This window comes from Mesoplodon densirostris, chromosome 7 (genome assembly GCF_025265405.1).
Source record: "Mesoplodon densirostris isolate mMesDen1 chromosome 7, mMesDen1 primary haplotype, whole genome shotgun sequence".
Classification (NCBI taxonomy): Eukaryota; Metazoa; Chordata; class Mammalia; order Artiodactyla; family Ziphiidae; genus Mesoplodon; species Mesoplodon densirostris.
The window spans coordinates 62865242-62891911 of NC_082667.1; the positions used below are offsets into that span (position 1 = coordinate 62865242).

General features: G+C 38.1%; 2 protein-coding genes across 3 annotated transcripts in view; one reads left to right on the plus strand and one right to left on the minus strand.

Moving 5' to 3' along the window:
- ZNF215 (zinc finger protein 215) overlaps positions 1-2409 on the plus strand; it is a 45925-nt gene extending 43516 nt beyond the window's left edge. Inside the window, exon 8 of the mRNA XM_060104305.1 lies at positions 1286-2409. Coding sequence (XP_059960288.1) covers positions 1286-1291 — 6 coding nt within the window. The 3' untranslated portion in view covers positions 1292-2409. The remainder of the gene's footprint in view (positions 1-1285) is intronic.
- On the minus strand, positions 994-18061 carry ZNF214 (zinc finger protein 214). 2 transcript variants are annotated; one of them, XM_060104300.1, is made up of 5 exons: positions 17947-18061; positions 17381-17439; positions 16655-16743; positions 3959-4120; positions 994-2859 (listed from the first exon to the last, which is right to left on the minus strand). In XM_060104300.1, exons 2-5 carry the CDS (start codon positions 17395-17397, stop codon positions 1169-1171), a joined length of 1959 nt encoding a protein of 652 aa, XP_059960283.1. In that variant the 5' UTR covers positions 17398-17439; positions 17947-18061; the 3' UTR covers positions 994-1168. The 2 variants fall into 2 exon arrangements, with proteins under 2 accessions (XP_059960283.1, XP_059960282.1); XM_060104299.1 differs by lacking the exon at positions 17947-18061 and adding an exon at positions 17540-17596.
- Positions 18062-26670: the final 8609 nt, after the last annotated feature.

Here is a 26670-nt window from a genome sequence, read left to right on the forward strand (position 1 = left end):
GTCCTGGATTTTATCTGATAACCCTACTTTCCCATCCAGACTTTAACATATAATGCTTTTACACTCAACATTTGTATATTAAATATTTTCTTGTACAACTGTTTAATATTTTTGAAGTTTTGTAAACAAATTAACAATTATTCAAGACTTAACTGCATGTTTAACTGATTTTAGTGTTTGTTACCATTTCTTTTACACTACGACTTCCACATTCTTGAGCTCTCTTTAAGAAAGGTACATATTTGATATGTTTTCTGTTTTCTTGCTTATCTAATTTGTTACCTACAAATGTAAAAGACAATTTAGTTGATAAGATAAACTATGGGCGATAACAGATTTTTCAGCCTCACAATTCTGAAGGTGTTATTCTGTTGTCTTTTGACAATTACTGTTGCAGAGGTCTTTATCCATTTTCCCTCTTTGGTTTTTTAGAAAACCAGAATTTTTCCACACCTCCTAGTGTCTGAACCTATGAATAAATGTGGAAAACTGGGAAGGGGAATGGGTGAGAGTGTATTATGGTAACCTCATAGTGCAGCACCCCGCAACAAAAGGCTGGTTCTTGAGTTTTCTGGGTGACAGAAATAACATCTCTAAGATACCCTATCTTGGATAAGGGTCATACACTGTTTTGTGAATTTACTGGCCCTTTAGTTAGTTCTTCAGCACTTGAGAACTTGTTGTCTACCAGTTTGAGTTTCAAGTTTTGTGTGTTTTCATTTTTTTTCTGTAGCTTCTTAGGGACTTTACAGGTGAGTCAAGATGCTATTTCATTTATAGCTAGCCAATTTCAATTCAAACCAAAATATAAGAAAATATTTTGAAGTCAGTGAAAATATAAAATTGAACATACAGTATGACTTCCTGCACATGAAAATGCACAGGAAAAAAGGCTTAGAATGAAACAGGATGAAAAGTTTTCTTCTTGACTCTTCTGTATATTTTATAATGACTATGCATAATATTCATTGTAGAAAAAGAAAATACACTTTAATTTAAAATATCCTAAAGATCTCCTCTTGAAGCAAATGATTCTTAGTAGGAATTAGGGGAAACTATAAATGTTGCTTGGGATTATTTGGGTTATTTATAGAATTTTCTTCCCAGCAGCATTTACTGGGCTTAAGGTGAAGCTTTGATTAAAGCTGTTATAACTAAATGAACAGAATTATAAGGTTTTTCTTCTGCGATTACTGTGAAGATGTGAATTCTGATCGAACCCCTTATAATACTCACGGCATTTATGAATTTTTTCTCCCATGTGGACTCTTTGATGAATTCGAAGAGCTGAGCTATGGCTGAAACCCTTACCACACTTAGCACATTGATAAGGCTTCTCTCCTGTGTGGACCCTCTGATGAATGTGAAGATTTGAGCTGTGACTAAAGCCCTTTCCACAATCATCACATTTATAGGGTTTTTCTCCTGTATGGACTCTCTGATGAATGAGAAGATGTGAACGCTGACTGAAGCCCTTCCCACACTGTTCACATTTATAGGGTTTCTCTCCAGTATGTACTCTTTGGTGAGTGTGAAGTTTGGAACTCTTGCTGAAGCCCTTCCCACATTCATGACAAGTATAGGGCTTCTCCCCTGTATGGACCCTCTGATGAATGCGAAGATCTGAGCTGTGACTAAAGTCCTTCCCACAGTTGTCACATTTGTAAGGTTTCTCTCCTGTATGCACCCTCTGATGGATTTGAAGATTTGAGCGCTGGGTAAAGCCCTTACCACAGTCATCACATTTATAGGACTTTTCTCCTGTGTGGACTAACTGATGAATTCGAAGATTTGAACTCTGACTGAAGCCCTTACCACACTCATCACACTTATATGGTTTTTCTCCTGTGTGGACTCTCTGATGAACATGAAGTACTGAACTCCGACTAAAACTCTTACCACACTGATCACACTTAAAAGGCTTCTCTCCTATGTGAAGTCTCTGGTGAATGTGAAGTAATGAATTTCTACTGAGGTCCTTATTACACTGCAGTCTATAGAGTTTCTCTTCTGTGTGGACTCTTTGATGACAGTGAAGACTGGAGATCTGACTGAAGCTCTTACTACACACATTACATATATAAGGTACCTCCCCTGGATGGACTCTCTGATGAGAGTGAACACCGAAGCTCTGACTAAAGTTACTGGCAACTTCATTACATCTGTACAGCTTCTTACCTATGTGGATTCTTGGATGTCTATATAGGTCTGATCTCTGAGTGAAGCATGCTGTGCTGATGGAACACGGATAGAACTTTTCTCCAAGTTGATTTCTCTTGTAAACACATTGTGAGTTCCAATAATAACTTTCTTTACATTTATTACATCCACAGTATTTCTCTTCCACAGAGCCTTTCAGCAGGTCATTTTGGCATATCTCCCCAATGTACTCTGGAAGGGCTTCCTCTCCTGGGATATAAGAATGCTGACCTATGAGCTTCTGTTCTCTTTCCACAGAGAGATTTTTCCTGGATATGCCAACATAGTATCCATGTCCTTGAAAGCCACGTGAATCACTCACACAGATTTCTCTACCATTGTCTTCAGTGTGTTTTGTTTCTAAGGATTGACAAGGTATAAACTTCATATATTTTAAGTTCCTAGGAATTTTGCCTTCAAAAGTCAGTTCATAGTTCCCAAACCCTGGTACTTGTGTGAAGAGTATTAACCATTCTTGACAGTGAGAAAGGTGTTGCTGCTTTAGGTCTCTGGAATCTATACCTTGAACCATTTCCACATAGTTTTGACTATCATATATTTGAGTGCTGGCATTCCTCCAGCCTTGCCAGCAGGAAAGATGTTCATGTTCAAAATATCTGAATCTTTCTTCTTGGAGTCTGTAGCTCTCTTTCCAGTTTCCTAGAAAAATAAGCAGATAATCCAGTGGTAAGATGAAAGCTGTGCTTAAAAATTTCCAAGTATCTCAATCAACAAGCTCCAGAATTACAGGAATATATGTGCGGGTGCAAGTGGGAAAGAAGTGTTATGACTTAGGCTGCTCCATATTTGGGTGTGGAATTCTTTTGTTTTTTCATTCATAGATGTATTCATTCATTCAGCAAACATATCTTGAGCATCTACTACTTACCAGGTACTGTTAGAAATAAAAGAGAAAGTCTGACTGGTTTCATGGAAATAGTCTTAAAGACTGAGATTTAATTAGATTACTCTATTTGGGACATTATTATAAGAAATAAAATATTGTTTCTATTTTTCTGTTCTAAAATAGTGTAGTAGATTGTGGGAAAAAACTACTTTATCTACATCTTTGGGTGTTCCCCTTACACACTGACTCTAGGCTTGGCTATATAATTCGCTTTGGCCACTGGGACAAAAGTGAGACAAGCAGATATTCGAAAAGTGCTCGTGCATTGGGGCTTGGCCTCTCTTGCTGGTTTTGAAAGTCCTGTGATCACCACCATGTAAATGAGCCTGGGCTGGCCTCCTTGAAGAGAGACATATGGTCAATACAGGCCTGTTATAACACTGATACTGACCAACTGCCATTCAGGCTGTCCAGCTTCATCTTAGACCCTCCAGCCCCAATCAAGTCAGTCCATGATAGAAGACCCATCTAACCAACTAGAATCATGAAAAATAACACAGTTTGTTTTAAGTCACTAAGTTTGGGGTAGTTTGTTATACAGCAAAAGCTAACTTACAAATAGAACATGAAGAGAGAACAAATTGAGGACTGCACAAAATTATGGGCGGAAATCTGTGCTTTAGGTGTAATCCAGAAAATAAATAAGAATCACAAATACCTATTAATTACATAGCCAAAATGTTTTGGAAGATATCTTGCTTTCTTTATCTTCTATTTGTCATGTGATTTAAGACCCATTTTTGAGAATGTTTCTTCTACCTCAATACAGCACCCTAATAAAGAACCAAAATACTCAACAAAACTGGTCCCAGAATAAACTAACCTCATTCCCTAAGAGTTGGGATAATTTACCTACTGACGTGACATTTGTGTAGTTCTCCCACATGACCTCTCTGTAGAGCTTTTTTTGAGAAGAATCCAAGAATTTCCACTCCTCCCAAGTAAAATTAACAGTCACATCTTCAAATGTTACTGCCATCTGGTCGAAGATCAGGCTTTCCAGGAAGAAGAAATCTAAGTGAGAAGATGGACAAAGAAAAAGACATTCAGCAGGTAACATAAGTGGTAAACCAAAAAGAAAAAGAAATAACTCCAATAATAAAGAAAAACAAGGTAAGAGGAGACATAATAAGAGGTCAAGTAGTTAAATAATGTATCCAATCACTGAACACCATCACCATCATAAGAAACATTTATATAGCATTTGTCTGCTAATCACTGGGCCAAGTACTCTTCACATATATTTCAAGTAATCCTCACAGCAATCCTATGTTGTAGATACTATTATTATCCTCATTTTACACATTAGTAATAATGGTTGAAAAAGATTAATTCCCAAGATCATGGACCTGGAGGTACTGCAGCTAGGACCCAGGTCTGCATACTCTGGACCAGAACTATTTGCCAACTGTAACAATACTGCTTCATGTTGCTTATATTATTGCTTCATGATTGATCATTTTAGACTGTTTACTTCCCACTGTGAGATGAGGAATTAGATTACCACCCGTACCTCCACTCCTCATCTTCCTATAGCATTATCACTAATTTTCTGGTTAAATCAATAAGCAGTGCTTATATAATTTTGAATATGATTATATACCGTTTTTTGTGGGGGGAATTACCTGTTTAATTTTTACTTAATAAATTTACTGTCCTCAATTTTTTGATTTTTCAAAAGGCTTTATATAATCTATTTTATCAAGTGTCTCATCCCCTCGCCCACCCCTTTTATTTTGGAAAAGTCCATCATCCTGCTCCAGTCAGGGCCAGCTACTCTTTAGTGCTCCATTTCAAGACCATATGACTCTTCTTCTTTTGTGATTTACTCCATTAATTGGGAGGCACATAACAACATGAGTTCAATCAAGCCTGTGAATGTTAAGCCTATGGCCATCGAAAAAAGCAAAGGTGAGAAATAGGCGAGGTTTTCTTCAAAGGAGAATATCCAAACACGGTTACTAGGAAAGATTCCCAAGAATCATATGAATCACTGTATGCCTTAAGTCTTTATTACTATCCCTCATAAGTGGCTGGGTGTAGAATTCGAGAGTGAAAAGAATTTTTCTCAAAACTGCTTCACTGTTTATAAGCTTTTAGTGTTGCTAAGACTGATTTAAAGAACAAACAAACTGTAATTCCTTTGTGGGCAACTTTTTCTTTCCTCTCTGGAAATATTTTAGGGTCTTCTTTTGTGGCTGGCCCTCTGCCCCAAATGGTGTATGGATTTGAGCCTCTCCAAAGTTCACAGGGCTCATCAGTTCCTTTCTTGTCTGTATTACCCTGCTGAGTATTCTAGGATGTAACATCTTCAGCCCTGTGTGGCTCTTACCACTATTCCTGCTGTTGCCATCCAGGATTTTGTTGAAATTTCTCATTTGCTGACGGCTCTTCGGCTTCATCATTGTAAGTTCATAAATTTCTTGGTTTTTTACTATATATATGCAGTTTTAGAAAGTAGAAGAGATAAATGCATGTATTCTAACTGTCTAAAAATATTTTAGTAGAAAGAATAGATCATAAGTTGGTTATGTGACAAATTCATTTTATTTCTTTGATGACACATTCTCAACTGTAAAGTTCAATTTAAAATGTTCAGTAAATACTAAGAATAAAAGAAATAGTACTTTTGGACTTCCCTGGTGGCGCAGTGGCTGGGAGTCCTCCTGCCAATGCAGGGGACATGGGTTCGAGCCTTGGTCCGGGAGGATCCCACATGCCACAGAGCAGCTAAGCCCACAAGCCACAACTACTGAAGCCCACGTGCCTAGAGCACATGCTTCGCAACAAGAGAAGCCACTGCAATGAGAAGCCTGTGCACCGCAACGAAGAGTAGCCCCCGCTCACCACAACTAGAGCAAGCCCGCGCGCAGCGACAAAGACCCAATGCAGCCAAAGATAAATAAATAAAGAAAGAAATTTATATTTTTAAAAAGGGGAGAGAGAGTACTTTTAAGGAGATTACAATAAAATGGAAGGAAACTAGACTATCATCATCATCATACAAATATAATCATAGCAGCAGCTAAATATTATCTAGCAGTTATGTGATGAAGGCTTTGTTATCTCATTTACCATCACAACAATCCAGTAAGGTATTATTATCAACACTAAAGGAATGAGGAAACTAACATTTAGCAAGATTAAGTAACTTTTACAAGGTCATGTAGTTACAAAGTAGTGGTTTTTAAACCCAGGCCTACGAACTAAGTGAAAGAAAAGTTAAAAACAACTTGTGAAGGGTTGTAAATCAAGATTTCCACATACAGCCATATCGTGTTAATACATAAGGGCAAAAGGAAGATGTACTGAAATATTCAAGGAAACAGCTACTGTCTCCGAAATAAATAAATCCACGCCTAAAAAATGAAACATTAATTAGAAATACAAATTCAAGAATGAGAAAATTCAGTGCTGTTTATTTTTAAATGTTTATAAATGTTAAAAACTATAAAGATAGTAAGTCTGCTTTAACACATATGAATGGATAAATCAAATAAGAAAATTGGGCTCCTCAGAAGCTGAAAACCTGGTGTCAGTGTGAAAAATAAATGAACTCGTTCTTCATTTTTTAAAAAGTACAGTAAAATAAAACCCAGTCTGTTGTTATTGCTTTTGATTGTCATTTTAACAAAGATTTAGGAATTTATTTTTAAAAATATACTAGAGATAAAGAGCCTTGTTTTTTTTTTAATTGAAAGTAAGTCCATAAAAATAACAATGCTGAAGTAATGTAAGTAAAAATTAAGTCTACCCTCCCCAAATAATTTAAGAAATAACCACTATAGTTTTCACTGTGTCCTTTCGGACCTTTTCTCATACATACATACCCCACTAATGTTTTTTTCATAACACAGACATGATAATTCTGCAGTCTGCTTTTTTCACATAATATATAGTATACAACTTCCCGTTTCAGTACATATAGGCCTATGTTATTCGTGGTGATTTTAAAATATGTCCAGAAATTATTTGATACCTTTCCCTTCAAAAGGTGGAGCCTAATTCCCCACCCCTTGAATGTGGCCTGGGTTAGGGACTTACGTCTGATGAACAGGAAGAAAAAGCAGAAGGGGAAGCAATGGTGTGCAGCTTTCAAGACTAGCTCATAAAAGGCACTGCAGCTTCCTCCATGCTTTTTTTCTTGGATCAGTCACTCTAGGAGAAGCTACGTAACACACTGTATGAATAGTTAGGCAGCCCTACAGAGAGGCCCATGTGGTGAGGAACTGAGGCCTTCTGTCCTCAGTGAGAAATGAGGCATTTGCCAACAGCCATGTGAGTGAACCATCTTAGAAAGTGGATCCTCCAGCCCCAGTGAAGGCTTCCAATGAACTGTAGTCCTGCTGACAGCTTGACTGCAACCTTGTGTGAAACCCTGAGCCAGAACCACACTGCTATACTGTTCCCAGATTCCTGACCCTTAGAAACTGAGATAATAAATGTTTGTTGTTTTAAGCTGCTACATATAATTTATTATGCAGAAATAGATGGTTAATGTATTGTTGTAAAAGTTGCATAGCATTTCGTGTTATGATGTTCCAAAATTTAACTGTTCCCATACTGATGAAGATTATTTCCAGTTTTCTGGCTATCATAATACAGCAGTGAACAACTCTCTTAAATACACCATTGAACACTCATAATATTTCTAGAAGATACATTTCCAGAATTAGAACCACCAGGCATGTGCATTTCAGTTTACTAAAAAACACTGTAAAACTTTGAAAATATTTTAAAAAATTTGTTAAAAATATTTTCCCCAAGTAGAAAGTTAAAAGCGGAATACCTACATTCAAAATTAGTAGGTACAAGTCTATAGAGGAAAAAAATTATAGAAAGCATAAATTAAGATGGCAAGTAAAATTATTAATAGACAAAAGGATACTAAAACAGTTCTAAAATATAGAGGCATAGGGCTTCCCTGGTGGCGCAGTGGTTGAGAGTCCGCCTGCCAATGCAGGGGACGCGGGTTTGTGCCCCGGTCTGGGAAGATCCCACGTGCCGCGGAGCGGCTGGGCCCGTGAGCCATGGCTGCTGAGCCTGCGCGTTCGGAGCCTGTGCTCCGCAACGGGAGAGGCCACAGCAGTGAGAGGCCCGCGTACTGCAAAAAAAAAAAATATATATATATATATATATAGGCATATTACTTAGAAGACACTCCAAACTACTGAATTCTAGAAGATTAAAAATGAAAGGACAGGCTAATCTATAACAGAAAAATATAGACAAAAATAAAGTAGGTTTTGTAATATTAATATTACATAAGGTAAAATCAAAGGAAAAAGTATTACCCTAGATTAACAGAGTAATTTTATGAGAAATGAAATTATTGCTCTTGGTGTACCACCCACCAGAATTAAGATTTTGTCAGAATTGCTCCAAGACTATATCAGAAGGTGGGGGGGTGAGGGGAGATGGGGACCATATGATAGCAAAATAACAGTAATTATAATAAATGAATAGCTTAATCTCACAGATTAAAAGACACAGATTTGTAGGTTAAAAAAATAGATTCAACGTGGTTTAGAAGAGACACACTAAAAAGAAAAAAAACATGGGAATAAAAGGATGGAAAAACATATTCCACACAAATATGAACCAAAAGAAGGCTGTAATAACAAACTTAACTTCAGCTGAGATAAAATTTATGGCAAAAAATTTGTAACTATGTGTGGTGATGGATATTAACTAGACATATTGTGGTGATCATTTTACAATATATACAAATATAGAATCATGTTGTATACCTGAAACTAATATGTCAGTTATATCCCAATAAAAAATTTATGGCAAAAATATAAGGGACAAAAACACAGTTTTTTTTTTCTGTATTAGTAAATAAATAGGAAGGCCAAAAAAATCCATTATAATTAATCTGCACCCACAAATAAAATGTCAAAATGTATTAAGTAACAACTATCGTAAGTTCAAGGAGATATAATATATACACCATTGATTGTAATTATAGATATTAATACATTCCTCTCAGAAAATGTTAGATCAAGCAAAACCAAGGAACTCAACAATATAAAGACTAAACACTACAATTAATACTCGAGTTATTTTTTCTGTGTTGAATTCTATACTCCCAAAACACTAAATACACATTATTTTCATGAACCCACAATACTGTTAAAAGATTGACCATGTATTGGTCTATAAAAGAAATCTCAATAAATTCCAAATTATTAACATAATGCAGAATACATTCTCTAGATACAAGGTAATAAAATTAGGAACTATTAACAATGGAATTTAAAAATCCACACTTCTGGAACCCAAGTAACATATTAAATAGCCCTTAAACTTAAAAGGAAAATATAATGATAATTAAGAAAAATTGAATTGAATAATAATAATTACACATCAAAAATTTCAAGACCCAGATAAATAAGTACTAAAAGGAAATAAGAATGGCTACATATAATCAACCTAAGCATTCAACTCAGAAACTCAGAAAACAAAAACCCTCCTCCTCGGGCCTCCCTGGTGGCGCAGTGGTTGGGAGTCCGCCTGCCGATGCAGGGGATACGGGTTCGTGCCCCGGTCTGGGAGGATCCCATATGCCGCGGAGCGGCTGGGCCCGTGAGCCATGGCCGCTGGGCCTGCGCGTCCGGAGCCTGTGCTCCGCAACGGGAGAGGCCACAACAGTGAGAGGCCCACATACCGCAAAAAGAAAAAAAAAAAAAAAAAAAAAAAAAAAAACCCTCCTCCTCTAAAAAAAAAAGAGCAAACTTCAAAAAAGAAGGATAAAGCTGAAAGTCAAAGGGGCAATAAACAAATAGATGATGTGGAAATGCATAAGGCCAAAAGATGCTCTCAAAAATTTAATGTCAAAAAAAAATTTAGTAAGATCTCTGCAAGTCTAATTTTTTTTGAAAAGATGATTATAAACAAAATGCTGGACAAAATGAGGAAATAACCACAGACATAAGACTTAAAATAATACAAGAGCATTATGAACTATATGCAAATATACTTGAACATCTATATAAAAGTACAAATTCCTAGTAAAGTACACAATGCCAATATAAAATGCCAAAATAGATTTTAAGAGTAATATAAAATTACAGACCAGTAAGTATTAAAGGGAACTGAAATGGCAGCCAAGATTCTTTCTCCCTCCCCAAAAATCAAAGCCCCAAAGAGTTTTACAGTTGAGTTCTAGCAAATGTTCAATTAACAGTTAATTACTATTACAATCAAATTATTTTAGAAAATAGAAAGTGCAAATTACTAGCTCATTATGTGGCCCAGTGTAATATTGATTACAAGACCTGATAAGAACAATACAAAAGAAAACTATAGGCCCATTTTTAAGTTTGATAGATATGTAAAAAATCCTAAATAGATATTAGCTAACTGAATTCAGATATGTATGAAAAAATGATAAAGCATAATTTATAATAGGAATGGAGGACAGTTCAACATGAGAAAATCAACATAATTCACTATACTAATAGACTACAGAAGAAAACCACAATTATCTCAACTGATGCAGAAAAATTGTGTGATAAAGATCATAATGTTCACTGCCTATAAAGGTCTTAAAGAAACTTTTAGCCAACTAGAAATAAAAAGAAACTACCTAAATTGGTAAAGGTTATATATTGATACTAAGAATCTACATCAAGCATTAAGCTTAATTGAGAAATTTTATACGTATTCCCTTTACGATGGTAACAAGATAAGAGTGCCCACCATCACCACTGCTTTCAAAATAGTGCTAAGGGTTCTGACAAATACTATAAGAAAAGAAAAAGAAATAAGAAGCTAAGGATTAGAAGAAAAAACATAAAATGTCATTATTTGCATATGTTATGGCAATCTACCTAGAAAAATAAGAGTATGTGGATAAACCATAAACTGATGAAAAAGCTCAGCAAAATTACCAGACACAATAAAGCAAAAGCATCACGGTATCAGCAATCAACTACCAGAAAACAAGATATCATTCACAACAGCAAAAAAACCCAAAAAAACAACTATCTTATAAAAAGATAGTTGTATCTTTGAAGACAACTTTCAAATTCCAATAAAGTAGAAAAAAAGATTATCTGAATAAAGGGAGAAGCATGCCTCCATGTTCTTGGATGAGATGACTCAAATTCAATATACCTCCAGTCAAGTTTCTAGCTGGATTTTTTGAGGAACACGATATACTTTTTTTCCCTTAAGTTTATAGGGAGGGAAAAGAAGTCCATAAAGACTTAAGTAAACCAAGCAGGAAGACTTGTTCTACTAGATACTGACATACCACCAAACTACAATAGTAAAATCAGAACAAATAGACCAGTAGAACAGAAATGAGGACTCAGAGCCTAAGCAATGTACGTGTTTATATATGAAAACTTATTAACAATAAAGATGGCATTAAAAATCAAAGAAGAGGGCTTCCCTGGTGGCACAGTGGTTGAGAGTCCGCCTGCCGATGCAGGGGACACGGGTTCGTGCCCCGGTCTGGGAAGATCCACATGCCGCGGAGCGGCTGGGCCTGTGAGCCATGGCCGCTGAGCCTGCGTGTCCGGAGCCTGTGCTCCACAACGGGAGAGGCCACAGCAGTGAGAGGCCCGCGTACCGAAAAAAAAAAAAAATCAAAGAAGAAAGAATGGATTATTTATACTAGATGGTGGTGTGAAACTGATTATATGAGAAAAAATAAAGCTGGATTCCAACTTGATATCACATACAATGGGACACTAGATGGATTAAACACTTAAACGTTAAAGGGGAAGTTTTAGAGTTAGTAAAAGAAAATCTTAGGATTGAAAAACATTTACCATTGTTAAATGAATCCAAGGGCCAGTTCTTTGGGGGGAAAATATTAACAATAAAATAGATCAATCCCTGACTAGCTATAAAAGAAAAGAAAAAGGGGTGGGCACAAACAGAAAAAAGTTAGAAATGAGATGAGTGTAAAAGCAACATAAAAATTTAGTTGAATGTTAGGTGGGCACTTTCCACCATTCTTTAGAACATAAATCTGAAAATCTGAATGGGAAATGTATTTTTTCCTAGAAAACCATTTGATATAGCCCCAAGAAAAGGGAAAAATCCTGAACAGATCAGATATTTTGAAAGAAACTGGTCAAGTTATCAAAGAAATGTGACCTTCACAATAACAACCCAAAAGTTTCCTTAAATGAATTCTTTCAGATTTGCAAAGACCAGATTATGTGATTCTATTGAATTATTCCAAGGCATATAAAAGAATTACCAAAAAATTTAAGAAACTCAGGAAAACACTGAGACAGCACAATCAGAAAACTACAGATCTATATTACTAATGAATACTGACATAAACTTCAGAAATAAAGTAAAATATAAGGCCAATAAAATGCAGCAACACCTGTATTTATAATCTACTGCCATACAACTAGTTACTTCAAAACTGAGTGGCTTAAAACAATAATTATTATCTTTCATGGTTTCTCTGGGTCAGAAATTCAGGGGTAGCTTGGCTGGGCAGTTCTGGTTTGGACCTCTCATGAGAGTTATGTTGAGCTGTCAGCTAGTGCTGCAGTCATCTAAAAGGCTTGACTGGGCTGGAGGATTCACTCCCAGGGTGGCTCACTCACATGGCTGGCAGGTTGGTTGTGATTGTTGATGGAAGGTGGAAGGTCTCAGTTTCTTTCTACTTGGTTCTTTCGTGTGGCCTGGGCTACCTCTCAACATGGTGGCAAGTTTCTTGAGAGAGGCAAGCAAAAACTGCATCCTATTAATGACTTAGTCTGGGAAGTCACATAGCATCACTTCAGCTGTACTCCATTGGCTGAGGCAAACACATGCCCCCAGCCAGATTTGAGAAAAGGGGACACAGATGACACCTTTTGGTGGGAAGAGTGAAAGTCACGTTGTAAGAAGAACATGAAGGATAGGATGAATTATAGGTATGACTATCTTTGGAAAACGTAATATGCTATAATACCAAAGTATATTATAGCATGATGAAATGGTGGCTAATTCCAAAAGGCAAAGGAAGGTTCATAAGAGAAAATATATTAACTATAAGCCATCATAATTATGTCAAAAAAGAAAAGCCATATAATTATTTTAATCAATGCCCAAAAGATCTCTCTTAAAATTCAACATTGATCCTTCATTTAAAACTACAAAGCAAGTTAGCAAAACAAAAATAAAGACATGCAAATATATAGTTCAAATCAAAAGGTAAAACATTAAAGGCATTCTCATTAAAATTGGAAACAAGGATACTACAAATTCACTATTTTAAAACCATTAATATGAAAGCACTTACCAGTGCAAGAAGACAAAATTATCTGTAGAGGGTATAATTGTTTTTCTGGGAAACTCAAGAAAATCAACTGAAAATTATGAGCAATTATAAGGGAGTTCAACATCCCAGAAATTCCACTACTAGGTTTGTACCCTAGAGAAACTTACACATGTATACCATAAGACATGTACAAGCACATTTAGAGTATAACTGCTATCACAGCAAAAAACTGGAAATAATTGAAAAGGCCCAACAACACTAGGTTGGATAAATAAGCTGTTTTTCATATTGTGAAATAGTACACAGCTGTGAAAATAAACTACAGCTACATGAATCAACATGGCTGCATTGTAAAAATCTAACATTATGCTAAAGTAGCCATTCACAGAATATATACAGTGATTCCATTTATCTAATGTTAAAAAATAGTCAAAAATGAACAATTTTGTTTAGAGATGCAGACATAGGTAGTTAAAACTACACACACACACACACACACACACACACACACACACACACACACACAAAGCTAAGGAATGCCAAACACAACATTTAAGGTATCATTTGCCTCTCTAGGAGAAGTAGGAATGAAGTTGTGGGCTTATCAGAGGGCTTTTAAAAATATTTGCTCATCTACATAGTGGGTATCCATGTTATTGTTGTATTTTAAAGTATACACATGTGTTTTCATATATTTTTGGTATTTTTTCTCACATCAAAATAAATACCTGATAGGTTTAAGATTTAAAATTTAAAGTACTAGAAACTATAAAAATAATTGAGGAAAATAAAATTAATTATGTATTAGATTTGGGGATAAGAAGAACTTTCAAAGCATAAAACTATACATATAAATAAAAAGAAGTAAGATTCACTTTATACAAATTTAAGTTATATAAATAAGAAGTCCTTAAAAAGCAAATGATAACCTAAAGAAATATTTACAGCATATAACAAATGGCTTCTATATTTTACATACTGAGTAACTTCTATCAAATGGAAACAAAAAATTCAGTAGGAAAAAGGTAATTTGAGTCAATTTATCAAAGAAGGAATGCAAATGACCAATAAATATATGTTGAAAGTGGTCAATCTCCACTTTATCTCCCTGATTATCCTTTTGTATTATGTCAGTATTCATATTGACATAATACAATCAACAGTAACACAATCATAGTAGGGGTCTTTAACACCCCACTTTGACCAATGGACAGATCATCCAAAATGAAAATAAATAGGGAAACACAAGCTTTAAATGATACATTAAACAAGATGGACTTAATTGATATTTAAGGACATTCCGTCCAAAAACAACAGAATACACATTCTTTTCAAGTGCTCATGGAACATTCTCCAGGATAGATCATATCTTGGGTCATGAATCAAGCCTTGGTAAGTTTAAGAAAATTGAAATCGTATCAGGTATCTTTTCCGACCACAATGCTATGAGACTAGATATCAATTACAGAAAAAAACCTGTAAGAAATACAAACACATGAAGGCTAAACAACACACTACTTAATAACCAAGAGATGACTGAAGAAATCAAAGGGGAAATCAAAAATTACCTAGAAACAAATGACAATGAAAACACAACGACCCAAAACCTATGGGATGCAGCAAAAGCAGTTCTAAGAGGGAAGTTTATAGCTATACAAGCCTACCTTAAGAAACAAGAAACATCTCAAATAAACAATCTAATCTTACACCTAAAGCAATAAGAGAAAGAAGAACAAAAAATCCCCAAAGTTAGCAGAAGGAAAGAAATCATAAAGATCAGATCAGAAATAAATGAAAAAGAAATGAAGGAAATGATAGCAAAGATCAATAAAACTAAAAGCTGGTTCTTTGAGAAGATAAAATTGATAAACCATTAGCCAGACTTATCAAGAAGAAAAGGGAGAAGACTCAAATCAATAGAATTAGAAATGAAAAAGGAGAAGGAACAACTGACACTGCAGAAGTACAAAGGATCATGAGAGATTACTACAAGCAACTCTATGCCAATAAAATGGACAACCTGGAAGAAACGGAAAAATTCTTAGAAATGCACAACCTGCCAAGACTGAACCAGGAAGAAATAGAAAATATGAACAGACCAATCACAAGCACTGAAATTGAAACTGTGATTAAAAATCTTCCAACAAACAAAAGCCCAGGACCAGAGGGCTTCACAGGCGAATTCTATCAAACATTTAGAGAAGAGCTAGCACCTATCCTTCTCAAACTCTTCCAAAATATAGCAGAGGGAGGAACACTCCCAAACTCATTCTATGAAGCCACCATCACTCTGATACCAAAACCAGAGAAGATTTCTCAAACAAAGAAAACTACAGGCCAATATCACTGAGGAACATAGACGCAAAAATATGTTAAATGAAAAAATTAAACATATAACAGCCATTCATACATTCAACAAATATTCACTGAGTGCTCACTATATGCCAGGCATAGTTCTATATACTAGGAACATTCCCTGCCCTCATGGAGCCTATCTGTCATGATTCAAATTTTTTTATAAATACTCATCTCTTTATATATGTATCTTAAATTTATGTTTGCATATTTGTACATATGTGTATGTATGCATACATACTAGTATTTGTATGGATTAGTGAGTATGTATGTATATTAAGTATTAAATAAAAGACTCTAAGTATTGATAAATACATCAAAATTTCAATAATGGCTGTCTCTGGTTGATGTGCCGTGGACTCTGAGTGATACACAAGAATAAGTAACCAGTTAAACATTAATAGCCCTCCAGAGTATGGCCTGACCTTACACATTCATACTTACGTCTCTACTGCAACTAGCCCGGTTTCCTTATTTGTCCCCTTATATTCTGCCTGAGACTAAATGATGGTCTTCCTGTCTGGAATGATATCTTCCAATTCATAGTAATTTTTCAACTCTGAGTTCCTGTTCCTGTCTTTTACTTAAAAGTGCCACTCATTCCAGCACTGTTTAATGTATGATAACTTTAGAAATTCTTATTAACCTCATGTGGTTTGTTTCCCCAAGGTTAAGGAAAGACATTTTTGTATTTATTCATCTCGGGTCATCAAAAACAGTATGAATTATATAGTAGGCTTGAATGACTGGCTGACTGAATGAGTAATTGCTGGGAAAAGACACTGGGCAAGAGGCAGGGGCTTGCTGCATAGGAGGCTTGAAATCTTCCCAGGCAAAGAGGAATATGTTCTTTTCAGTCTGGTCCATCCATCCCCGTGGCCACCTCCACTACTCCCGCTATCCATGGAGAAGTCTGGGGCATTTTATAAATGAGAAAAGACAATCCTACTCACCTGGGATCAGACTGTGAGGGAAATAGTGACCATTCCTTCCTCCTTTGTGCTCCTTTTTGGGGGAAGGGTGGAGTGTTGAGAAGGCTGAGCTGAGGGAGAAGAAAGGAGGAATGAACGATTGGGCATGACTTGAAATTCCCAAACTCACTACAATCCCCACGTACTAACTGAGTGTGACCCCCCAGATCTCCCAGACAGAGGTCAGAAAGAGCCCAAGAACATTTCTGTTCCCTTTCAAGCACTGGAAAGGAGAGCTGTACGAACTGGCACTCAGGACCTTATTTCTGACCATCTAGAAAAGTACAATTCTAGTTTGGGCATGAAAACACAGAATTTGATCTCACAGTTTAGTCCCTCCAGGAATGCAGATGCTTTCTATGTAATTTAACCTCTCTGAGCCTCAAAAATTTCCTAGTTTATTATTAACAAGAACAATTTTTTTAAAAGACTGGAAAAACAGCAGCACACTTAAATAGTTCTTTCTAAAAGTATATTTTAAAAATTTTGTTCAATCAGTTAAGTAGAAAGGTAAATTCCATCACCCTCTCCCACTTCTTACAACATAAATACTGGATTTACTATTAGATCAGACTACAGAGTCTTAGCAAAAGATCCCAGATCTAGGGCCCCCAGGACATGATCATAGTCTCAACTCTATTACCAACCACTTGTAGAACTTCGAAAAAGACCAAACTTCTAGACCTCGGAGGGCCTCACTTTCCTCACCTGTAAAATGGGGGCATGAGTCTTTGCCACCCTGATCCTCCCTTGCTGATCACAGGTCCCTGGGGAAAATGATAAACAGTTAAGAGCCCTCTTTCCCTAGAGAGAAAAATGCTTTATGGTGTCCCAGGAGCAGGACAGGTTTGGGCTCCCCCTACGCACCAAGGGCCGCCAGAGTTTGTACATCTGAAGCTCCGGATTCAGACGTATAAACGGTTCTCGCGGAGCTGGATCCCGGCGGCATCGGCTCCTGTCGCGGAAACACGCGCGGCCTCCGTTCCGCATCCAGGCCTCCGTTCCCCATCCAGACCTCCGCCCCAGCACCTCCCGGCCCCGAACACCCCGGCCCCAGGACCCAAGCTGCCACTGCCTCCTCTCTCCTTCCCCTTCTTCAGTTTAAACGTGGGGAGGGCGGCTGTGAAGAACCCACCTACACTGGTGTCCGAGATTTCAAAGCCGGAGCGGCTTCTCGGCCCCCCGCCCTCCCTCTTCTGCCTCTCTTCCTGCCACAGCTCTCCCCGCCCTTGTCCGCTTCTGGCTCGGTGCTCCCGAGAGTCCGCGTCACTTACGGAGCCTCTGGAGAGGGACGGGGACCGGCCCAAATACTCCGTCTAAATAAACAATGGCCGCAGCCTCGCTTGACCAAAACCGAAGCCCCAGGCCTCGGAGTAGACATTCGGAGCGTTCCCATGGAGACGGGAGGAGGCGGGGCGGGAAAGGAAAACGCCGGAGGACGTGGCTCCTGATTGGCCAGAAAGAACGAGGTGAGACCTGGCCTTAAACCGTCAGCGTTCTGGGGTGGGAGGACCGTGTACTATGGCACTCTGAACCGAGGATGGGGCTGAGCCCCCCAAGATACTAACGTTAATGGGACGGTTCTAGGTGTTTTTAGGGTCCCTGGGAAGGGGGATCAGGGCTGGGGATTCGGGGAAGCAGTCACCCTAGGGGGCGAGGGGTGGTAACGCGTGCTGTCTCGCGCACTCGGCGGAATGGGCAACCCACTAGCTCTGGCTGTAGCGTCGTCTCTAAATTCGAGTCACACAGCCGCGAAGAGGGCTTTTCAAATTTCGTTTTATGGGGACCCGCTTCTCTCTTGCTAACTCGCTGGTCGGGTGGGGCTTTCCTCCCTGCTCTCTTCCTGCCAAGACCTAGGCTTCTCTGCTACCATCATTTTCTCTCACCTGGATTATTGTAATAGACTATTAACTGGTCCCTCGCTTCTGCTGTTGCTCCTCCAATCCCCTTCATGAGGATCCTGGATGATTCTCTCAAAACATAATTGTGATTATTCACTTTGCTCAAAACCCTTACTGGCTCCCTAGCTTATTCCTAAGTGAAAGCCAAAGTTCTCACAGTGACCTATATGGCCCTACATATAGGGCCATACTTTTCTCATCTAATTCCCTACCTCTCTGACTCCATATTTCATTATTCTGCTCCCTTTTGCCGTATTATCCATTCTGGCCTAATTGTTGTTCTTTCAACTTGTCATGTTTGTTTCCGCATCAGTCCCTTCTTACATTCATGAGGTGTGGGTGGACTCATCCACTGTTCTAGGTGCTGGGGATACACAGTGAACTAAATGGATAAAAATCTTTATCCACTATGGAGCCATCCTATTTGGTGGAGTGAAGTGGGATGGGGAGAGAGCATCAACAGCCAACGCACAAAATTATTTGTTGGGTGAGGAATTCAAGATGCAAAAAACAGAAAAATATGATTCAAATTGTGTAACTCAGTGTGTGTGTGTGTGTTTGTGTATGTTATTGTGAGTATAATTACACAAGCATGGAGAAAAAATGCAAAAGGATACATTCCGGATAGTTGATGTACTTCGTGTGGTTCATTTATTGGGAGAGCACTGTGAGTAAAGATAGGAGGAAAATTGAGGGCCTATAAGTCTCTCAGACTCTTAGTAAAAAAGGAATTTCATGACTTTTACCTGTGTGCTTGTGGGAGATAAGGGAAAGCACAAGCTTTCTTATTTGACAAACCTCCAAGCATTTTACCTTCTAGTAACACAGAGATGTCATTTATAATATTATTATCAGAAGAACAAGGACTGCAATCATTCAGAATTCATGTTAGATGTTAAAGGTTACTTTCACAAGGCATTGCAATACTTTCAAAAGTCCAGGTATCTTATAGGAGTACTCCATACAACTAACACTTTCAAGTGCAATATAAGCAGAAATAGAACAAGATGGTAGCATTATGAATATCTATGCAGATCTCCTTATTGCACAGCAAAACAAGATGGATATTCTTTACTGATTTCCACTTTTCACCTTGTTAGATTAGTTTTATGAAGAAGAATGGTGTCTCTCCTTCCAGTTGCAAGGGCTTGTGGAGACATCTATAAATTTTTTCAGAAATGCCTTTTCCCTAGTAGTTGTTAATTAATAAGACTTGCATTTCAATATTATTATTAGCTTTTCAAGGAAAAAAGGCATGGTGCTTGCTTCAGCAGCACATATACTAAGGAAAAAAAAAGGAAAGAAGGCATGGAAAATTAAATTTTACCAAAAGTAATAGAGAAAAGGCAAAACAGAATTTTTAAAATAATGATGCAATAAAGGGCAAACATGTTCCTCACAGGGGTTTTTTTAGTGGGAGAGCTAAGTCAAAAAGAAACAAAAAAGATTGCACTAACATGCAGATATTATAAAACATAAGCATTCACATAAAATCAAATATTGTCAGATGTATGTAAATAAAATAAAAATGAAAATGTCTAATTCATTTTTACTAAGGTACAGTTCTGGGACCCTCAGTTTCTAAAACTTCATTTCTTTAACAGTCTCCTCAGTTTTTAATTTTTTCATGAAATAAATGTGTTCTATTTCATGGTTTTTTATGAGCATGTTAGAAATGGTTTCAGAAACAAAACCTCTAACATTCATAGCTTCTCTTAAGATGTATGGACTTGTGAATAAAATATTTAGCACATTACTTGAAGAGCTATTATATAACCAATCCATATAGTAGGCTGGAGCCAAACCAAGAGAGTGTACCTTGTTTTCTCTCACCCTCACACTGTTGGTTATCCTTTTGAATTAGTTTTTATATGAATCTTTACAAACTAAGGCTCTGATTTCTGAGTGATTGAGGTTGTTGGATCCATCTTGCCAACTAGCAGGCCTGCTCCCTTAGTATCTGCTGCCTAGAGTGGACATTTACTTAATGACAATGAATGCTGACTCCTACTTTGCCAATAAGGTTTAAAGCTCTCCGTGAAGATTCCAGCTGGAGAAGTGTTACCTTAAATGAGGCTATGGACAACTCCACAATCTCCCAAATCTTGCTATGTCGAGAGGGAAAAAAAAAAAAAGGGTCTTTAGAATGGGTAATCCCCATCCTAAGAGGACACACATTTGCCCGTTTAATCTGAGGTCTCTTATCTGAGAGTTAGACGATTCTAATTGCTGAAGCTGCTGGATTTATTAGAGTCTAAGCCAACTTTGAGGGGCCAAGGCCATAAATTCACACAAGAGATTTGGGATTTGGACAAAATTCCACTAACTATATGTCAACACAAGGTCATGATGACCATGATGCTTGATTTACTCAAATGTCCTCATGTCTATCAGGCAGACTCTTGCCCAAGGGCCTCTGCACTTGATATTTCCTCCCCCTGGAATGCTCCATCTCCAGGTTATCTGCATCGCTCATGCCCTCACTTTCTGCAAATGTCACCTTTGCAGAGTGTCTTCCTTTTCCACCCCAAGAGAAATAGGACCCACCTCCTAGCCCCCACCCCCAAGCACTAGGTCCCTTACCCACTGTTTTCCTCCTTAGCGATGATCACCACCTGATACACTGCAGGTGGTTATCTCTACTCCTTCAGTAGAATGTAAGCTCCATGGGAGGTGTGGGGGTCTGGGGGCGGGGGGAGGGGGGCGGCAGCAAAATTTTGAATGTTTTGTTCCCTGCTAGAGAAAGCCCAGAAAACTGTCAAGCACAAGTGGGTGCTCAACAGTTACAGGGATTATTGGATGGATGAATAAGGGAACGCAGCTTATTAGAAGTCAGCCTGTCTGGGAAAGGTCACCCGTAGCTAGGGTCCGACTCCCAGACTCTCTCTTCCCCACATGTTACTGGTTATCGGGAAAAGGAGGCTGTGTGCCCCAAGGTGTGCTGCACACAGAAGATCTTATAATGAACTGTGTATCTTTTCCTAGGAGCGGGGCGTGGTAACGCGGGTCTAAGACGCAGGCCGAGAGCGGGAGAGTGGGAGCAGCCCCTTGCCCCGCGAGCCAATGGGAAGAGACTCTCTGGGCCGGGCTGTGAGGGGTCCAAGCATTCCGGGCGGCCCACGCAGCACTCCGCGCGCGTTTGCTCGGCTCGCAGCGCAGGAGGCGTAAAGGGTCAAAGAGTGAGTTCCCCTTTCGCAACAGACAGCAGGTAACTCTTGAGCCCTTCCCCTTCCCTTCCCTCTTTCTTTTCCCTCCTGGGTTCGTGGCTTTCAGCACTGGAATTGAACCTTCGCCACCAATGCCCACCGTGTGACCCAAGGTATGGAATGACCGTCCTGTTCTCTGCGTGTATTTTGCCTGCTCTAAAATACAAAGTTAAATCCCGTGAGCGTCTTACCAGCGCCCGGATTCTGTGTGGAAGACAAGAAAGGGCAGGCAAACTCGGCCCGAGGCCCAAGAGGAGAGCTGCTAGGACCCCGGGGGTGGAGAACGGTGCTGGCTAGAGGGCGCCGGCGGTGACCGGGCGGGAGAGGCCACTTCCCAGGTTCCAGTCCGCTGCACCTGGGGAGGCGGGCAGCCCGGGACCGGGGTGCCCACGTGGGTAATGAGTGCAGTTTGGGTGAAGACCTAGCGTGGCCTTTAACTCGCGGGCAATGCCCGTTTCTTAACTCTCCTGATGTCAGGTGGTATGATTATCCCCACTGTCAAGAGTTCTGATGAATTCAGGCACGGTTCTCTCCCCTCTGCCCGGAGCAGGTGTTTATCCTTCAATCCCAGAATCTTCCCTCCACCTGGGCTCCGCCGTTATTCCTCCACCCTGTGACGCCTCCAACCCCCTCGCCCGACTGAAGACAAAATCGCTAGCCTAAAACTTTGCACTCTCTGTGCTCCTCGCTACCAATTTCTCTCATTCCTCTTCTAACAAAGTTCTAAAAAGAATAGCGCATATTTGCTCCCTCCATCAGTCACCCTCTACCCATAGTAGTGAAGCTTTATCATTCCCACTCCTTCTCCCCCAGCAAAGACCTAAAATTGCTCTCTTCACAGAGGTTTCCACTGAGCTCCCACCCTCCAAATTCAAGTACAGTTGGCAGGCATTCATAATCTCTTTGAGATTGGACAAACTGCGATTGCCTCTCTCACCTTTTTATTTTTCCACGTATTTAAGTAATGTATTCTGATTAAAGAAAGTTGTTACAAATTGTCCTAAACCCAAAACACAACAGTAGTTAATACTTTGATATATTTCATCCATTTTTATGCAGAGGTTTCAATTCCTTAGTTGTAATCCTTATGCTCCTACCATTTGCTTTTAACCATGCATGTGTTGCATATTGCTGTATGAAGAGATCATTTTAATGGCTGAAAAATCAAGTGTGTGCCATATTTTAATGCATTTATTTCACTAATCATCGTTAAACTTTAATTTGTTGACAATTATTTACTATTCTATTATGCACAAAACTTTCTTTTCTGTATTTGGAATTCTTTCCATTGGATAATTTCCCATAGAGAAGTTACTGATTGAACAGTCATGCATATTTTTAAAGTTCTCCAGAGCTGTGAAACCTGCAGCTTTCCAAGAATGTACGTATTAACATTTACACTAACAATATCTGCTTCATTCCATTCTCATCGTTATACGGTATTGTTTCTTAAAGTTTATTTTTGCCATTTTAATAAGTGTGGAGTGATATCACCTGGTTTGTATTAGTTTTGGTATCTGCTTAAGTTTGAACATTTTCTGAAATACTTGTTAGCTATTTTCCCCCTGTCTGAAAAGGTTATTTACAATAATTTTATTTCAGTGTTTTTCTAATCTATTTGTATTATGTCTTTTGGTGATATGAACCTTTTTAAAACCATATTTTAGAGGGGACTGTAACTCATATAGAAGACTGCATTAAACATAAATGTGCATCTTAGTGAATGATAACCCAGTGATCATCCATGTAAACCATCACCAGGTCAAGGAATAGAAGATTACTATTACCGTACTACACTATACTAACGTATTACCATTACTGTAGAGTGCCCAAGAGCCCAGGGAAAGCTTCCTGATTACAAATCCCTCCCTCCCTGCAGAGGTAACACTAAACCGATTTTTATGGTAGTTACTTCCTTACCCCAGCCCATTTTTAAAATATGGCTTTAACACTTACACATACATCTATAAACAGTATACCAGTTTAGTTTTCTATTTTTTAGTTTTGATATTTTTATAAATGGAATTATATGGTATATAATCTTTTGGGGTTTGACTTCTTTCACAGATTATGTTTGTGTGTTTCATCTAGTGGCATGTAACTACAGATCATAAATTTTCATTGCTCCATAGGATTTCATTCTATGAATTTACCAGTTTATTTATTGGTTCTACTATAGGTTTGCTCTTGGATCTTTTCCAGTGCTTAGGAATTACAAACAATGCTGTTATGGCTCTTTTTGTATGTCTCTTGGTATATACCTGCACACACACATTTCTGTTAGGTATAATATATTCTGAGGACTGTAATTGCTAGGCCATCGTGTATGCATAAATCCAATTCTAAAACAACCATTTTAGAATAGTTTTAGATTTACAGAAAAAAGAGCTCTCGTGCACCCATCACCCAATTTCCCCTATTTTTAACATCTTGTATTACTAAAGTATATTTGTAACAACTAAAGCAATTAATTAAAACTATTAATTCACACTTAGTTCAGATTTCACTATTTTTTTTTCCTAGTACTCTTTCTGCCCTTGGATCCTTTCTAGGATACCATATTATCAACACTTTTAGGCATCTTGTCTCCTTAGTCTCCTCTGGTCTGTGACAGTTTCTCAGTCTTTCCTTGTTTTTGGTGACCTTGACATTTTTGAGAGTTACTGGCCAGGTATTTTGTAGCATTTCATTTAGGTTTGTCTAAAATTTTCCTCGTGGTTAGACTGGGATTATGGATTTGGGGGAAGAATATCACAGTGGTTATATGCCATTCTCATCAAATCACATCAGTGGTACACACTGTCAACAGTGACTTATGGTTGATGATATTAACCTTGCTCACCAGGCTAGGGCAAAGTTTGTCAGGTTTCTCCACTTAGCAAATCACTAAAAATGACCCACACTCCTGGGTGGGCGTGGGCTGGGGTTAAGATCCACCTCCTGGAGGAAGGAATAGCTCCATAAAGTATTTGGAATTCTTCTGTAAGTAAGATTTGTCTCTTTCCCCCCATTAATTTATTCATTCAGCCATTTATCTATATCAGTACAGACTTATGAACATTTGCTTTATACTTTAGGTTATAATACTACATTACTTACTTTTGCCATTGGGAGCTCTTTTGGGTTGGTTCTTGTATCTTTTTGACCTACCTCATCCTTTTCTTTTCCTTACTTTCCGGCATAACAAGAAGCTTTAGACTCAATTTGTATACTCCCAGCCCCAGCTCTAGAATCAGCAGTTTCTCCAAGGAGCCCTCATTCCTCTTATTGGAGAATGGTATTAGAAACCAAGATCTGGGTCTGGGTGTGTATCTCCAGTTTTACTAGTTAATGCCAACAGTTCTACGGTGGTTTTACTAATTTAAAATTCAACTCGTTATTTGTCAAATTTCCTAAAAATATTTGCTGTTTTCAGTTTACCTTTTGTGTTTGAATTCCTATGGACAAGAAGTTTTAATTTCAACATAGTTAACAATATATCTCTTGATATTCATCTGATTCTTGATCATTTCCCTTATTGTGTCCAAGGTGGTAAATTCCTCCTTTTCTAAAGCGTAATGAATATGCTCTGCTTTCCGCCCTCTTGTTTGAAGTATTAACAATGTACTGATTTATGTATCTGAGATTTATTCTGAGGATACTAAGTTTTGTCTGGATGGTTTACAAGTTGTCCTAATAATCTACACTGAATGCTTCCCTTCCCAATTATGATGTTTCTTCTATCATACATTACAATCTCATGGGAATGCCTTTTTCTGAGCTATCTACTCTGTTTCTTTGATTTGTTATGGTAATGTCATAGAGAAGGGCTGATGAGTTGTGTACGAAGCAGTAGAGGGTAAGGCTTTGGAATTGGTTTCAACTGGGGCAATTTGCTGCCCTGGGAACATCTAGCAATGTCTGAAGACATTTTGTTTGTCACAGCTGTGGGAGATTGAGGGTCCTAACGGCATATAGTGGGTAGAGGCCAGGAAGGCTGCTGAACATTCTACTATGCACTTACAGTATCCCCCAAATAAAGAATTATCTGGCAAAAAATGTTAATAGTGGTGAGGTTGAGAAACTGCTATAGGAGATTACAGTGGCCCAAGAAAGGAAATCAGACAGGAATGTATGAAAAGGGTGGGGATATCCTGTTTCCTAGATAAAATGTAACTTCTCCAAGACCTTCTCATCTCTACCCTCTATGGAAAAGAATTCCTCCTTCCTTTGTGTTCTGGAACTGCTAGAGCTCAGAGGACTGCCATTATATATTTAGAGGTCTTCCCTTTCCCCTAGCCCGGTGTTCAGCACGGGGTCAGATATCAGAGCATAGCCACACAGATTTCATTAAATCTGAATTCCCAGTGTCTGGGAAAATAAAGTGAAATTAGAAGGCAAGTGGTACCTAGTAGAAAGAGAATGAATTTTGTAGTCTGATAAGCTCCTTGTCAACTCTGTAACCTGGGTAAGCTTCTTAATTTCTGAATCCCTGTATCTGTAAAATGTGGATAAAACCAAACTTTCGGGACTAGAGAAAATTTTCATAAAAAACCTGTCACAGTAGATCCTCAAAAAATATGGTAGTCATTAATATGTGCTGAGTGAATAATTTATTTTGAACAAATATCCTTTCATTATTATAGGTGGTAAAATTTTACATCAATAAATTTGCAAATTGAAATAGATCCTCTTAGGCCATGGATTCCCATTTTAGTTCAGAACATTTTGGAATTTATGAATGCCATCACAGAAGAGGAGCCACACCAGACAGCATCTGTTTTCCTCTTCCCAAAAATGTAAACAAAGGAAGATCACAAAATTAAAAAAAAAAATTCCTTCAAGAACAGCATAAAACCTTTGGGAAGGAAGCCAAAGTATATTGTACTCTCTGTCAGAGTTGTAGATATCA

What these genes read in the sequence shown, in the direction of transcription:
- ZNF214 (XM_060104299.1), bottom strand. Translation starts at nt 17,563, where the DNA reads ATGTACAAACTCTGGCGGCCCTTG. An exon ending in CTCATGCCCCCATTTTACAG is followed by an intron (nt 16,744 to 17,380) that starts GTGAGGAAAGTG and finishes CTTCTCCCTCAG; the next exon opens with CTCAGCCTTCTCAACACTCC. An exon ending in CCCTCACAGTCTGATCCCAG is followed by an intron (nt 4,121 to 16,654) that starts GTGAGTAGGATT and finishes CTTCTCACTTAG; the next exon opens with ATTTCTTCTTCCTGGAAAGC.